The 16,291-nt window shown below is 38.8% G+C and overlaps 1 protein-coding gene across 4 annotated transcripts in view; it reads right to left on the reverse strand.

The window, feature by feature from the left end:
* GALK2 (galactokinase 2) overlaps window positions 1-16,291 on the reverse strand; it is a 105,649-nt gene that overhangs the window by 4,491 nt on the left and 84,867 nt on the right. For all 4 annotated transcript variants that reach the window (XM_006920379.3, XM_025038972.1, XM_025038971.1 and 1 more), the window contains one exon: window positions 2,514-2,715. In XM_006920379.3, the coding sequence (XP_006920441.1) occupies window positions 2,514-2,715 (202 nt within the window). The remainder of the gene's footprint in view (window positions 1-2,513; window positions 2,716-16,291) is intronic.

Below are 16,291 nucleotides of genomic sequence, written 5' to 3' on the forward strand. Positions count from 1 at the left end.
TTCTTAAGATTTACATTTTCATTAAAACGGGATATTTTATGATTGGGCAAGCTTCATCTTTTTCCTTCATTATTATACTTTGTTCCACATAACTGAAGTTTTCTACATTTATTTAATAAACAAAAAATAAACAGCCTAATAGCATAAGTGTAGTTTCTTTCTCCTTCCCTGGCCCTTTCTTTGGATTCTCAACTAATTTTCTCTTGAAGAACAGTAAAAGACTCAACTGAAAAAAAACAGCAAGCATTGGTGATCTCCATCCCTTTTTCCCCTTTCTCTCCACTTAAGTCATAAAGCAGCTTCCCATAAGTTGTCCTATAGACTAGCTACCTAGAGACACCTTTCGAATACAATCTAGCTCAGATCACGTGAAGACTTTAGCTTGTACATAGTGCCCTGAGTATTCCAGGTATATGCATCCTTCATTCATTCACTCAATTAGTTGTCTTTCCATGAAAATAGTTTCCAAACAGGTCTTCAGGAAAACTAAAGGAATTTTAAAGTGCCACAGTGGACCAGGAGGGCTAATCGATTGTCTTTGGCAGGGCTCCTCCTTGAGCCCATTTCAGCTTCCCTCCTCCACTGAGTATGTTAACTTGTTCAAATCACTTAACCTTCATGCCTTCTAGGATCTCTACACTTTCTGCTCTCATAGCCAATGGTACTATAAGATTATTCTGACCCAGAAATGTGAAATCTGACTTCCCAAAAAAGTGGCTTTTACAGAAATAAAGAAAAATTCAGGAGTCACCTTGATTCTTCTCTTTCACCCACAGGGCAATTGTCTTGAATCTTCCTTCAAGGCATATCTGGCATAGAATCATTTAACATTTCCACTTCCACCTTTCTCTACTAGAAGCCAGAGTCCTACCAATGGCCTACAAGGCCCATGTGGTATGGCTCCCCACTACTTCTCTTACTTCATCACCTCCTGCCCTCGCCTCACTGCCCGCCAACCACTCTAGTCTTCTTGTTCCTCACGTGTGACAGCCTGGTCCCCACCTCAGATACCCACCTCTGAGCCTCTCTACTTGTTCTCATTTCTTTGCTTCCTTCCGGTCTCTGCTCAAATATCATCTCCTCGGAGAGGCCTCCTTGGCCCTTCCACATAAAGATTACCCACTCAACCCTGGTAGTCTTTATCTCATCTATTTTTTTTCTTTTTCATAGCATTTATCACTACTACTGAATTTATATTGTAAATTGCCCTCTCCCCATGAGAAGGTAAGCTCCTTAAGAGCCAGAGCTGGTTGACCATCCCAGGAAGAGAAAGTTTTATTAGAGAATTGCTGGCAAACGCCCCTCCACAGCTTTTCAGGTGGGATTCAAACTACTCGACTACCATCCAGACAAAGACGCTTCTTCCTGATTTCTGCACGAATCATTCCACTTCCTTTTATGTCCAAAACAGAACAATATTTGTCCCTTCCATTTACTGGGCTCTTGATATTTTTTGAAAAGAGTGCTTATAATGAAAAAAAGCTCTGGAAGGCTTTTTGGCATTTAGTGAGCAAACACTGACGACAGCAGTTATTGTCATCAATGTTGTGTTCAAGTGTCTCAACAAGTTGGGTTGCACATGCCATTTGTGATCATTAGAGCTACTTGCTTTTAATTTTTCAGGCTGGGAATGTGGCAATGAGTGAGGCAAGCCATAGGCGCCAAGTGGTAAATTATATTTGCATTACTAATTGCAGACAATCCTGTATTATTTTCTCACAGTGGAAATAACATCCAGCCATTTGAGAATTCTCTCAATTTCCCTTTCAGTTCTCCCAAGGTCAATGAGATCCCTTCTGGGTAAAGGGACTATTCTACCTTATTATCCCCATTCTCTAGCAATTATAAGGAAGTTGTTTGCCGACTTTGTGAAAGTTTCCCTCTTTACATTTCTGCCTCAACTGACCATTTATAAACTGGGCTTTCTTTAGCCTTTATTTCCTCAAATTGCCTAACTTAAACCTGGAAGGCAGGAAATGCTGGCTCTCTGAGTAATTCCTTCGGCAACATCCCTCCCCGTCCTACCCTTTCTGCCATACCCTCCAATCAGGCTCGAGGCCCTCTTTCCATTTTCTCCCTTCTTTTCTCCCTTCTCAAATAAAATTAGCAAAGTTGAGGCACCGAACAGGAGATGCTGACAGAGCTGAGTGTGGTGGACAGCATTGATTAAAACATCATGAGAAAATAACAACAGGGTCCATATGTCTGAGAAAAGCTCCCTGAGATGCCTACTTATCCAACGATGGAAAAGTCTTTCTAATGATGTTGTAAAGAACTGACTCCAAACATGGAGCCTCATAAAACCATAGAGTCAGGTCTCCAGTCATTCATCACACAGATATTTAGGGAGAAACAAGTCCAGCTCTGTATCACAGATAGCCCCTTATATAGGAAGTGAGGAGGGATCTTCTTTCATTTAGAAGATATGAAAATGTTACTTTTTTTTTCATTAATTTAAACAATTTCTTTGGCAGCATCCCCCAGCCCCTGCCATGCTACTATCTCGGCCTCACCGACAGATGTCCACCAGCTGGTCCAGCTCAGGGCAGCTACACTCGTACATGTCCCGGCAGCTCACATGGCTCTGGTTCATTAGCTCCCCCAGCAGCTGGACCATGTTGCCAGGTGCCTCTTCACATATCCTCTTAAATTGGAGTACTCGCGCAGCCTCACTGTACACGTGCTTTGCCCGCTGGTAGAGTTTGAAGATGAGCACTTAGAAAGGAAGGAGATGGGGACCAGGTTAGAAATAGTTAACTGGACAACTCAGTGCAAAGAAAAATATAGTAATCAAGGACTTCCATTTCTGTCTTCATTAGCAATACGTTAGACTTTAAAAAGGTCTCTCTTTCACCAAAAGAATTCTTTATGTTCTAAATTGATCTCTTTTGAAGTTAATTTTACTTTTACTTGACACTAAAACAATCTTATATTTTCTTCATTTCATCCGACACATCCAGACATGTGCACACACGTGTGTGCAAACTGACTCCTCTCATAGAAGGGAAGAGGTAACACGTATTGTGCACTTTAAAGGTACTATTTCATGGAGTCCTCATCACAGAATGGGGAAGAAGGGATGGGAGGGAAGATCCTGGTTTAACAGATAAGAGAATAAGGCTCAGTGGAATGAAGTAACGCACCTAAGGTCACACATCCAGAAAGTGACAGAAGAAGAATAGATCAGGACATCTGACCCCAGAGCCAAATTCTTTTCAGTGTGACCCACCAGAAAGGACCAGTGAAAATGCTTATGCTGGCAATTCTATTTATAAAAATGCATCCTAGAGATAACCACAATTATTTTTATATGTGTATATATATGTGTGTATACACATATACATATACACACACATATATATACATATATCTGTATATATCCTGCATTATTTATCATAACAGAAAAAGGAAACAATCCAGATATCTAATAACAAGAAACACATTTTAAATTATACTACATATATTAAAAAAAATATTACTGCTATTAAAACTCAGATTCCAACACAATTTACTACATGGGAAATTATTCATTATTAAGTGAAAAAGCAAGATACAAAACCATAGGTACAATTGATACTAATTTTGCATACATATATATGCATAATTATATTTCTTATAATTAAAAATTATAAGAAAGCACCAAAATATTAACAGTCATTACCTCTGTGGTACATTATGGGTGATTTTATTTTCTCCTTGACACATTTCTGTATTTTCCATACTATGCACAATGACTCTGACTATGGCTATACTATTTACACATTCCCTTGAATAACAACTGAGACTTTTTTACCTGTGCTGAACAGTGGCTGAGCTGGTGTGGTGGGTCTGGGAAAATTCTGGAAAATATATGGCAGCTGCCTGGCCCACTGGAAAGAGCCAGGGCTGAGAATCGAAAGGTCTGTCATTTCTTCTCAGCTCTGTGACACCCAGCTGTCCCCAAGTTACTACCTCTATAGAGCACTATTTCCCAATCTCTAAAATGAGGTTGAGAATTACTTCTCAGGAACCTTCCAGCTCTACCATTTTATTATTCTTTGAAGAACTTCCTCCAAGCCTTCTCCCACATTGTTATATTTTGTAAAGAGAAAGCTAACTGTGACTGTTACCTTTTGTTTGCACCCCAGTGCTACTCTCTGCCCTTCCCCACCCTGCTACCTGCCCCCCAAGAGGCTGACCTGTATGGATTACACCAGCCAGTTCCCTTGCCACCTAGATTGGACAAAGGGACAACACGAGCAAGAGAGAGAAGGGAGAAAAGTAAGGTCAGCAGATTTATTGCCAGCTCCTTCCTAGCAGAGCCACCTGGAGCTGGCTCTGTCTCTCCACTGAAGGACACTGACCATCCTTTCAAGGCAGCCTTTTCTACACAACTGTCTCCTCCAGGCTCTACCTCCAGTTTCTTCTCTCTTAAACTATTACTAGTTTTTCAGAAGTGCTTATACATTCCACTTATGAACCAATCAATAGATTTAAGTTTAGTATTTATAAGTGTGAGGCTTTTCTATAAATTAATAATTAAAAGTTTTCTTTCAAAGTTTCTCAATTGAGCCATGTTAGATATATTAAACTGTTAACTGTAACTGCTTGCATCAATGAAATGATGCAAGTTCATGTGAATTTTCCTATTCTTTTTCAAAAAGGACCTGAATTCAGTCATCAGTTATTCTTTTACAATGTGTCTTATAATCATCCCTCCCTTCTATTCTCACTGCCATTACCCAAATTTACACTTTTATTCCCTTTCCCATATAAACTATTTTTCAGCAATCACCCAATTGATATTCCTGTCCTAATCTCTCTGCCCTGCAATCTACTTTAAGGTCAACACTGTCAGATTGAGCTCCTAACACACAGCCCTACTTATGTTCCTACTCAAAACCCTTACTGCCTCTCCAGTGTTTACCATGATCCAAATTCCTGCACTCAACATGCACAGTCCCAATAGGAACTCTTCCCTTCAGCCAAACTCACCTATTTGTAGTTACCCAAACACTCCTTGCCTCTGAGTATATGCATTAGTCCACAGAGAAATAGTTTGTTGCCCTTCTTCTCCCTGTCAAAATATATCTCTTTCTGAAAGGTACAGTTTAAATTTTACATGCTCCATGAAGCCATGATGGCCCCGGCTGGAAACTATATCTTGACTCTGAATGTGTACCACACTTGAAGTCCATGGCACTCATTTGGGTGCTTATCATGTACTTCCCAGAATAATGGTTTCTCCTATCTCCACAAAGCTAACAGCTGAGACAGAAACCCAGTCTTCTAGTTCCATGCATTCCACAACTACAACCTTTTACTTCATAGCACCTTCAGCAGCGCCTTACATGACAGGGGCTCTGATGGGTGTCTGGTGTTGATGATGATATGATTAGGACTTGATTTTTAATCCAAGTTCAAAATTAAGATGTCTCCATATAGGCATTGTGGCTTTAAAGAAAATGAGGTGCCCGTGCTCACAGCTTACTAGTGTTGAGGCTGAGGAGAGGGGGCAGCAAGATTTCCTTTGGTACTGAATCTGCAACTACTGATGCCAAGTATGGAGGAAAAATAAGAAAAAAAAGGACTTACAAGTTAAATGTAGTTGGGAATAAAAACAAACATGTTTTGTTCCTCAGTAGCCAAGTCATGTGTGAATTAGCCCACACTGCAGTATGAATTTGTTATGTCCACCAATAACTTCAAGGGAAATGAGAATATTTAGAGTCTGGGTATCAAAATATCCCAAGGTAAAAATACTTTTACCAATACCCAATACTGACATAGACTGTCAGCAAAAACATACTGTCTAAAGAGCAAGCATAGGTAGATTTAACAATAACTCCTCAAAATCTCTGAACAGAGAAGGAAAAAGGTAGGCCATTATCTGGCATGTACATACCTGAGACAAGTTAATAATTTGACATATGTTGATATAATCTAGGTTGTAAATATATACATTTTGAAAAGAAGGAAAATAACTTTGGTAACTGTACTTTAAGATTGTTCTTTTTTTTTCAATTGAGGTTGAAACAAAATGTTTAAAATACCAGCTTTAGGATTCCATGCATTTCAGTTTTGCTTTTGAACTACTTCACTTCCCATAATCATAAGCCAAGTTAACAAAATAAGAACATGGGAGTGGGGATGGGGGTGGGGCGTGAGGAGAGAATATTGATTCATTTTTATTATAATGTCCCATTTATGAAGAAATCATCTAGTTTCCAGGTCCACTGCTATTACGACTGTAGCACAAAAGGCACAATAAAGCAATATCCACTACAATCTTAAAGTAGTGCTATTTAGCTGACAAATCACTACTATACTCTGATTTGCAAAGATTTTAAAAAAGAACTCTGAATTATAAAAATTTTCAAATATACAGAACAGTGAAGAAAATACTACAGTGAACTCTAAGAGCCCTTCACCTAGATTGAACAATTATTAATATTTTGCCATATTTGTTCCATTGATATTTTGCTGAAGTGTTTTAAAATAAATTATAGATGTGACATTTCCTCCCTACATATTTAAGTGTGCATCTCTATAAAATAAAAATATTTTCTTACATATTATTATCACACCTAACAAAATTACCAATGATTCTTTAATATCATCTCATATTCAGTCTGTATTTACATTTCCCAGTTGTCATTTAAATGTTAGTTGATTTACACCAGGATCCAAACAAAATCTCTACACATTATATTTTGTCACTACATCCAATAAATCTCTTTTAATCAAGAATTTAAAGTGATTTTTTTGATACTCTAGATTCTTAATGTCTTATACATACAATATAAGCACATTTTAGGGCCTTATCCTGTAATAGAATTGAATATAGTCCATCAGGAAGAGTATTCTTTGGTTTTCCGTTAGGATTACACAGTCTTTTAGGATTAAATATTCTAAAGTAGAAACTGTCCGGCGAAATATTTTTTTATATTAAACCTTAAGATTTGACTTGTGACGAGAAACATATAGAACATACTGAAGATATGATCAGGACCTCACGAACCTGGCACCTTGTGTCTGTAGTGTATTGCAGTGTTTCACAGCAGGACTTCAGAATAGGAATGTCTAATGGGAACTCTTGCTGGGCATCCTGAACGTGCATGAGAGATCACCATGGCACACACCCCCGAACAGTAGTAACTCAGACAACAGGGAGAAGGGCCAAAAGGGCATCTGTTTTCAATTGTGATATAAACATCTTGCCAAAGGCTACGACAGATTTGGAGACCACCCTTTGGGAGGGAAAGCAGTTCTGCATTGGCTGTACACCACAAATGCTCTCTGGATCCAGGGTTCTGGCTTGTTATGTACTGGCAACTCATCAGGTCTCTGCTACCATACCAAAAAAATCTGTACGGATACCAAAAAAAATCCAAGAAAACCTGAAACTGTCCATAACAGCTTTCTTCCCTGTCCAATTAACTTTAAAACCACGTGCTTCATCTGTCTATAAACTCTTATAATCCTTGGGAAGAGTTATTATATTAAAGGATGAAGGAAGTTGTTTCTTACTATCTTAATTGCATCCATGATTTCTTCTGTGTCAAATTCAAATTAAGAATATAATACCAGGTGACATTTTCCTAAAATATTACTAGTGTCCAATCTTATCCATGGGAAGTCTGAGGTTTCAAAGCAGGATGTATCACACAGACTTTAGAATGCTGACTTTCTCAAAAGTGAATCTTAAATAATTATTGATACTAATGGTATCTATGACATACATTCTGAGGTCTAAATGATCATGGCCATATACATTTAAACTATAAAAGATGTTGAATAAATTCACTTGTATAATGATTCCATTATAGCTCTAAATTTTGCTTCCCTCTGACTTCCTCCTTGTGCCTCCAGTACACCACAAGGGCGCCTGCCTTAGGCCCACTACAGTAGCTGTTTTATTAGCCTGGAATGCTCTTCCCCCTGACCTTGACCTGGTTGGTCTCTGCTTCGTATCCACATCTCATCCACATCTCAGATGTCATACCTTCAAGGAAACCTTTCCTCAAATATAGTCTAGAGTAAATCCCTCACATACACATTCTCTCCATCCTATTTTATTTTCCCAACACTTACCATCCAGTTTTCTCATGTGCTCATTTGTTCATTGGTTCGTGGTTATCTCTCACCACTATAGGCTCAGCTTTGAGAGATCAAGGGCCTTGTCTAATTTCTTCACTATTGTATCTTCAGCAGCTAAAATAGGGTCTAGCACACAGTAGGGACCCAATAAATGTTTATTGAATGAATGGTTCAGTTCTTTGTAACAAACTGTACCAAAACTTTGCTAAATAAACAATTGTGGGACAAAAGCAATACAGCAAATGAGGAAGACATTATTTTGGCAACCGATGCTTACTAGCACCTTCACCAAAAAAATCAGAAATAGTTTGCTAAAAGAAGATTTGGAGACAATTAGTAAACTCCAGTGTCTAAAGTGTACCTAACATCCAGCATCACAGATGACAGAATTGTTTATATTATATTTATTCTTCACAAATGTGGGAAAAAAGATTTCTAAAACAAACAAAATATGTTTCACATAAAAGAGAAGAAACAGAAAATAGATAATCATAACCAGTTAAAATATATATTTCTTTCTTTCAGGCAATCTTTGTAACAAAAAGATAACCTACTCACTTCTACCTTAAAAGGATGGCTACATAGCTAATTATCAGAACCCATCTCTAGTCAATGAATCTAAACCAGGGCACAAATAAATGATTATTTTGTTGTAACTTTGGTGGGAAAGAATGAGAAAGAATTCATGACAGAAGAAACACACTGGGCACCATTTTCCTCATAAAAGCTCTGAGAGCAGCAGGTCAACAATAGATGGAGGCCATTCCTATTAAATCTCTGAAAGAGCCTTACTCATTTATTAAATTCTGCACTCAAGAGCTAGTAGCCTCCTCATCATTACCTTATCTTCTACTAAAAGTGATGCCAAAAGCACTGAGTAAGATAGCCATCTAGCAACAGTCAATCAATAGTTCTTACTGAACACTTGCTGTGTGTCCCACACCATGCTCCAAATGACAAGAAAGACGTGGAATAGAAGCCCCTGCTTTGAGGAATTTATGACTCAGTTAAACAAATAAAACAAAATATGAAACCACTGGACAGTGACCAACTGCAGCCAATATCCAAGTGCTGGAAATGCTGAAGGTATATACTCTGAAGACAGGGTTTGGTGGGAGAAGAAGAGAATGAGAAATGTCATGGGAGAAGGGCCTGAGCCATAAAGCTTCCCTGCTGCAAAGACAACATGGCCGAAGGCCCAGGCTGGGAACAAGCAGTGTGTGTGCATTAGCCTGAAGAGAGCAAACTAAGCAGAACCTGGGGTAGCCTCTCGAGGAGGCTGTCCTCACATCTGAGATCTTAACATCGTCTAGTACACACGTTACACAAAGGTTGAAAACTAAGAACCCATGACCCATATCCAGCCACAGTGATGTTTTCTTGATCCACATACTAAAATTCTAAATTTTGCATAAGAATCTGGATTGCTGCTTTCCCTTGAAATACTGAAATGTTTGGCAGCATTGAAACACTGCATGGCAACAATTGGCTGGAGCTGAGGAGCAGCTACCCCTTCTAAACATGGCACACACACTTTATTTCTACACAGTTCCCACCATTCTGATGCTCAGCCTGCCTCACTAGTGTATGTGCCTGCCTGGTCCCTACAGGTACCTGCATGTGGGCTCTTATGCCATTAACCTCTGTATAACAGGAACTCTTGGATAGAGAGAGAAGAGTGGGCAAACCAAGTGGGTCATCATGCCATAATGAGCACTATTACCATTATTAACAAATGTCACCTCCCTTCGGTCCATCGATAGCTCTGTATTGAACTAAGGTCTATCTTCTTGTAACATGTACTCTTTGGTCTTAGTTTTGCTCCCCAGACTTACATAAACATAAGACAGCTGTTGAGCAATCTGAAGAAAGCTCTCATGTTTTATGTTTTTTACATAAGGATGAGGATCTACTATGTGCCAGTTTTAATTCTGAGAGAATAACAATGAAGCTCTTTACTTTCAAGAAGTAATAGTTTAACAAAAGACAACAAGTGTTGGTAAGGATATGGAGTAACTGCGACCCTTGCACAACGTTGGTGGAAATGCAAGATAGTGCAGGCACTATGGAAAACAGTATAGAGACTCCTCAAATAAAAATAGAATTACTACATGATACAGCAATCACTTCTGAGTAAAGTATAACCAAAAGAATTGAAATCAGTATCTCAAAGAGATATTAGCACTCCCCTGTTCATTGCAGCCCTACTCACAATAGCTAAGATATGGAAGATATGGAACCTAAGTGCCCATTAACAGATGAATAGATAAAGAAAATGTAGTGCCCAAGTGATGATACCCCTGAAAGAAAAGAGGCCTTCTCCTTACCTAAATTGAGCATTTCTTTTAATTGTCTCTATTACTCATAAATTGAACATTTCTTTTAATTGTCTTAACCATTTAGGTAGCATTATGTATAAGAGTAGAGATTTCAAAAAGCCATCTCAAATCCTAATCTGCAACTTATTAGTTGATTGCTCTTAAGCGAGTTTTTGAACTTTTAAAGTTTCAGTTTCTTCAACCAAGATTGAAAAAAAATTTTTTTAATACAGTATATACAAACAATGAAATATTACTGGAACTTAAAAATGAAGGAAATTAAAAGAAAAGAAAAATGAAGGAAATTCCACAATAGGCAACATGGGTAGACCTTGAGGACATCATGCTGAGTGAAATAAGCCAGACCCAGAAAGACAAGTACTCATGATTCCATTTATATGAGATAACTAAAACAGTCAAATTCATAAACTCGAAGGCTGGAATAGTGGTTACTAGGGGATAGGGGAGGGAAAAATAGGAGTTATTCATCAACAAGAATAATGTTTTAGTTAAGTAAGATGAATACGCCTTACACATCTGCTATATGACACTGTACCTATAGTCAACAACAATGTATTAAAAGTACTTAAAAATAGTTGAGAATAAATTTCATATTAAGTGTTCCTACCACAATAAAAAAATACATTTTTAAATTTTTAAAAATAAATAAAGAATAATCTACTAGAGAGAGATCTTGATATAAGAAAAAATGAAGGGCAACGGATGCTAAGGCAATTGCTCATAGCTAAAGTAGAGGCACAAAGTCAAGAGGTTGTCCTGATCTGGGTTATCCTAAAAACAGAGCCTGACACAAAGACTTGAGTGCAGGGTAGCAGGCATCCAGGAAGCAGCAGCAAAAGAGGAAGGAAAGTGAGACAGGAAATGAGAAAAGTCAATAAAGAGTACTTACTAAGCAAGTCACCCCTGGATAACCAGGACCCAGTTGCTCGGGGTCTCTCTGAAGAACCATGTAGAAGAAGATGCCTCAGAAATGGCTCATCAGAGAACAGGAAAGCTGGAGCATTTATCCATAAACATGCCCGTTGTTTGAGTATTGTCCCCAGCGGGGTTAACTTCTCCACAAAGATATGTCTTGGCAGCACAGTGCCTTTGGAGAATGCCCCAAGAAAACAAAGGAGACGCTCACACAGAGGCTAGCTTGACATGGACTGCTGGCAGTGCTAAATCAGGTGGGCCAAGGGGCACAGTGATCATGAGGGCACAGTGATCATGACCTTCATGAAGGAGGTGAAACCAGCTAAGGCTTAAAAGATGAGCAGATGTCCGGCAAACTAATTAAAAGGTGGGATAAGGAGCAAAGAAAAAGATTAGAAACTTAAGGACAGAGGAACGTTATGAGAAAAGACGTGGAGATTAAAAACCATGAGGTGCTCTTAGAAAATCCATAGTACATTGAGGTGTCTGGAGCAAAAAATGAAGATGAAGAGCAAAATAACAGGAGACACAGTGAAAGAGAAAATCGAAGTGGTAGGCAGAGGCCAAATCCTGAGGGCTTTTAAGTAAGATCTTTAAATTGTATTTTGTAGATAAGTGGTTCTTGGCTTTTTTAGGGTTACAAAACTTTTTGAGAATCGAATATAAGCTGTAGACCCTCTTCCTCATCTCAATGCACAAATATCCAAAATTCTATATGTAGCACAGCATACACACAGATTCCATAAAGCTATCCTTGAATCCAGGTTAAGAATTCCAGCTAGAAATAAGAAACCATTATAGCCATTATATCATTCAGGATTCTTGTTTGTAAACAACAAATCTATACAGACTTCCTTAATCAAAAAGGAATTTATTTTAAAGATATTAGGGAGCTTGCACAATTAGGATTACATATTTCTATTTCTATTCTCTATTAGAATGCAAGAACAGCAGGCAGAAAGTGGTCAGAAGCCAAGAGAAGCAGGCAATGAGCAACACAGGCTGTCTCTCCACAAGTCCAGATGTGACATTGGACTCTAAATACTTTGTCAATGAACCCTGTGCCTCTTTAGACTCAAAGCCCCAGACATAAGAATGTGCCAAGGCACCAGTATGAGCCTAGGACCCTTGCTCACCCCCAGGTGACAAGTGACCTATGAGAAGCAATCTCACCCCTCAGCTTCCACTATAGGAGGCAAGACCCTCCCTTTCACCAACAGGCACAAGGCCAGAGATTTCCCTAGGAGAGGGGCCTGGATCTAGGTAGCTAAAACTATGGCACCTGTCTGCAGCAGCAATGAAATACCACAACTCTTAGCATTTAAGTCTTCTCATCTCTAGACCGACCACCCAGCTTCCCTTGCATGACTGAATTTCAAGTCTCCTTCACTGATGATTTCTCTGAACACTGTGTATGGCCTACTTAAAGCGAGGCTCTCCATCTATTCTCAGGGTCAGTCTGAGGATGGCAAAGTAGAGCTGGACCATGGTCTCCTTCATTCTCAATACAGTGAGTTTCTTCAAGTAGCTTCATATCGCTAAACTGCATAAAGGTTGTATGGAGATGGAAGAATGCAGAGCACGATTTCCAGCTAACAAGCTAAAACATGATAAATATTTTGGGAATCAGACTTATCTTGGGTAAAGACTTCATCTCAGGATAATTAATCAAAACAAAATAAATAAATATGCCAGTCTGAGAGAATTGGAAATCTTTATCATGTAAATGTATAATTAGTCTTCTGAGGATGCTCATACCCCCAAATACTTTCCCACTGTTTGGGTGAGGGGCTAAAAGCAGTTGTGGTTTTAGCGGCCTTTGCACAATCACATAGCTGCACGCCAGTGGCCAATTTCTCTCCAAACAAAAAGCTCCACTGGGCTACACCAAGAGTTGGTTTCCAAGAACAGCAATCCAGAGGTAGATGGAAAAAACCACTTCAGAATCCACTCCGGAGTCCTCTGTTTTCCTATGCAACAAAGTTATAATAAGTCCCTGTTCTGAGGCATAGAATCCTAGGAGTATTGAAGCAGAAGAATGGAAAAAACACAATACAATCTTCATTGAAGTTAGACTGTGGTTTCAAATTTATTTTTCTAGCAATAATATTTTTCATAAATGTGAAGTTTCTGAAATGGTCAAACCCACAAAAAATAAACTGCTGTTTTCAGCCACATTAATTTCCCATTCCCATGCTGCAAAGACTAAATTGAATTAGCATTTTACATTTAAGAGGGGGGAAAAAAATCTTTAACTACCTGCTTTTAAAAGCAAAACCACTGATGAAAAAAATGTATATGTACTTTCAACACAAACCACATTCCTCCATGGAAAACTACATTCCAATAGGCATTTGCGAATATTTTCAAATCCACAGCATAATGCCATCTTGTCCGTGGAAAGTAATGCTCCCCCATCACCATGGTATTAGCTTCCATTTCTCAGTGGCACTGTCTGTGTCATAATAAATTCTACTCTTCTGACCTTGGAAACTTTGCCTCACGCTGCCATAGTCACCATCACCTGCATTTTACACTCTGGCAAAATATTAAGCTCCCGTTAACTCCAGAGCCATTCAAATGACAAGATTGAGCCCATTGCTCCCTTCCTTTTCATTCTATACTCTAGTATCATCCATGTCTGAACAATTGTTCTACCTTCTAACTGGTACCCCTCTCACTTCTAACCAACCTGTATACAGCTGCCATAATCAACTTCCTGAACCACCATTTTAATAGTGGCATTCCCAAATATTTGATTGCATCAAACACTGGTATATTTTTCCATTGTCAAGTAAATGAGGGCCTACTCATTCCAATCCATCAAGACACACAAAGTCTTCTAAATGTGTTTAATCCTTTCCTACCTTTTATGGTGTGTTTGTGCCAACTGCTGCTTGCAGATACCTTACTCCATCACTGGTTGTCCAAGAGTAGAGGCTCAGCACTGATATCTTACACAGACTAGTTTGCAATGCCCAAATCTCTCTCAGTGTCAGCCCAGATGCCACCTCTTCCATGAAGCTCTCTGAGAACGTTCCAGTCACCAATTTCTATGTTCTCTCTCCTAATTATAGTTATCACACACTGCTTTAGGAGGGCAAAGACTGTGCTACCTTCATCTTTATAGCCCCTGAGGACCTGATAGAGTGTTTTGAATGTAGCAGTTTCTCAATAAATGGCACCTTCTCATTCCCATCTCATAAGCAAAGAAAGAATCTGAAGTTGTCTCCTGGATGACCCGGATTTTATGTTTTCCTCTTTCTCGAGGAAACTACTTTCCCATTAACTTCCTAGAACTTCCCTAAAACTTTGTTCTTGGAACAAGTGAAAGGAGCAGACAATCTTAAGTCATTTCAAAAGGAGCCTAGGGAGTTGAGAAGGAGTCTTGGTCAATGCCGAGATGAATGAAGACTATAGAAAACAATGTCACTCTTGCCTAGAGCTGGCCTGTCCTGGTATTTTAACATAAAGGGAAATGAGTTCTTGTCTTTGCTTTCTTCTATTCATTAAATTACAAGGCAGAAAAAAATGTAAGAAACCAAAGAGGATGCAAAAAAAATCAGTGCTTATATGTGAAATAAGTAGTATGTTTCTATCAGAACACATTAGTAATTATTTTATTGTTGTCTTCCCACAAAATGATAAACAAGGTCAAGGATTATCCTGGCTTTACTGATTGCTAATGCATAGTCCCTAGCACAGTGTTCAAATTGTTGCCCTCAATCAAGAATTTGTAATATAAAGGAATAAAAATGTAACACTTATGTATTTACATTACTCATTTATTCACCAATATGATCAACAAGTAGTAGTTTACCAAATTACAACAATAGTTTAAGTGAGAAGCTACCTCATCTGCTGTGCAGAAAGACCCAACTAGATTACATAGGCTGTTGCCCAGAGTCTGCTTTTGAAAGGTATGCACTGGAGCAGACCCAGGTAACCTGGGCACTGAACAAGGGGGGACCAGGGACGAGGGAGCTCTGTCTCATGTGCTAAATATGGACCTCCTCTTAATCTCCTCATGGCAACTATTGAAGACAGTATGCCTACACTACACCTGGACTTTCCAAAATGTGGTGTAGAATTAGGGAAGATGAAATGTTTCATTTTCATAAACATCTAATGAGATATCCCTATTCTTGAGGTGCTTACACTATAACTGATGATATCCTGAAAAGATAAATGAGGATGCCGCTATTTCACAGAAGCCCATGATTACAAATGGGTTCATGCAGTTCTCCAGGGGCCAAGGTGGAAAGTGAATGCACACGGGCATGAGTTTATTTGTGGTTTCTCTGTGTTTGCATTCATGTGCTTCTCAATAAACAAGCAGTGTGTATACACATCAGACTCTCCCCCTTTATCAAACTGGTTTTCCCCTTTTCTTTGTCCATATGACGCTTTCCCTTTTAATTTTCATCTTTCTGTCCCCATTCCCCTACAAGAGTAAAATACAGAAATGAAGCATGCATCTTGCTATTTCTTATGTTAATCAAGTAGAACTTTATATTCCTTGTTCTTGGAACATTTTATAGCTTCCTATTAAAAAACTAAATTATATTACTTCCCTATGTAGGTGGTCTCTGGTCTTTTTGCTGTTGCATTGGTGGCCCTTGATAGAAAAGTGGTTTCCCAACATTAGAGGTCCTAATGCACTAAGGGTGTTCATTCTTGTAGTCTCTCCCATCCCATTCCCTCCTAAAGACAACATGGGGAATCATCTGCCTCGAAAATTTTTAAAAACTATGTAGTATCTCTGCCCCGAACGTAGAGTGGTGCCCTGTCATGTTTTCATCTGAAAATCTACAGCATGAGTGACAATCGACTGAGATCTCATGAGGCTGAAACTGTGAATGTCTATACAGATACAATGGATCATAATTTTTTTGCTATCATTACTATTGGTATTTGGCAATAACTTGCTAAAAGTCACTGGATCCATGCATAGTTAC

This window comes from Pteropus alecto, unplaced genomic scaffold, assembly GCF_000325575.1.
Source record: "Pteropus alecto unplaced genomic scaffold, ASM32557v1 scaffold86, whole genome shotgun sequence".
Lineage (NCBI taxonomy): Eukaryota > Metazoa > Chordata > Mammalia > Chiroptera > Pteropodidae > Pteropus > Pteropus alecto.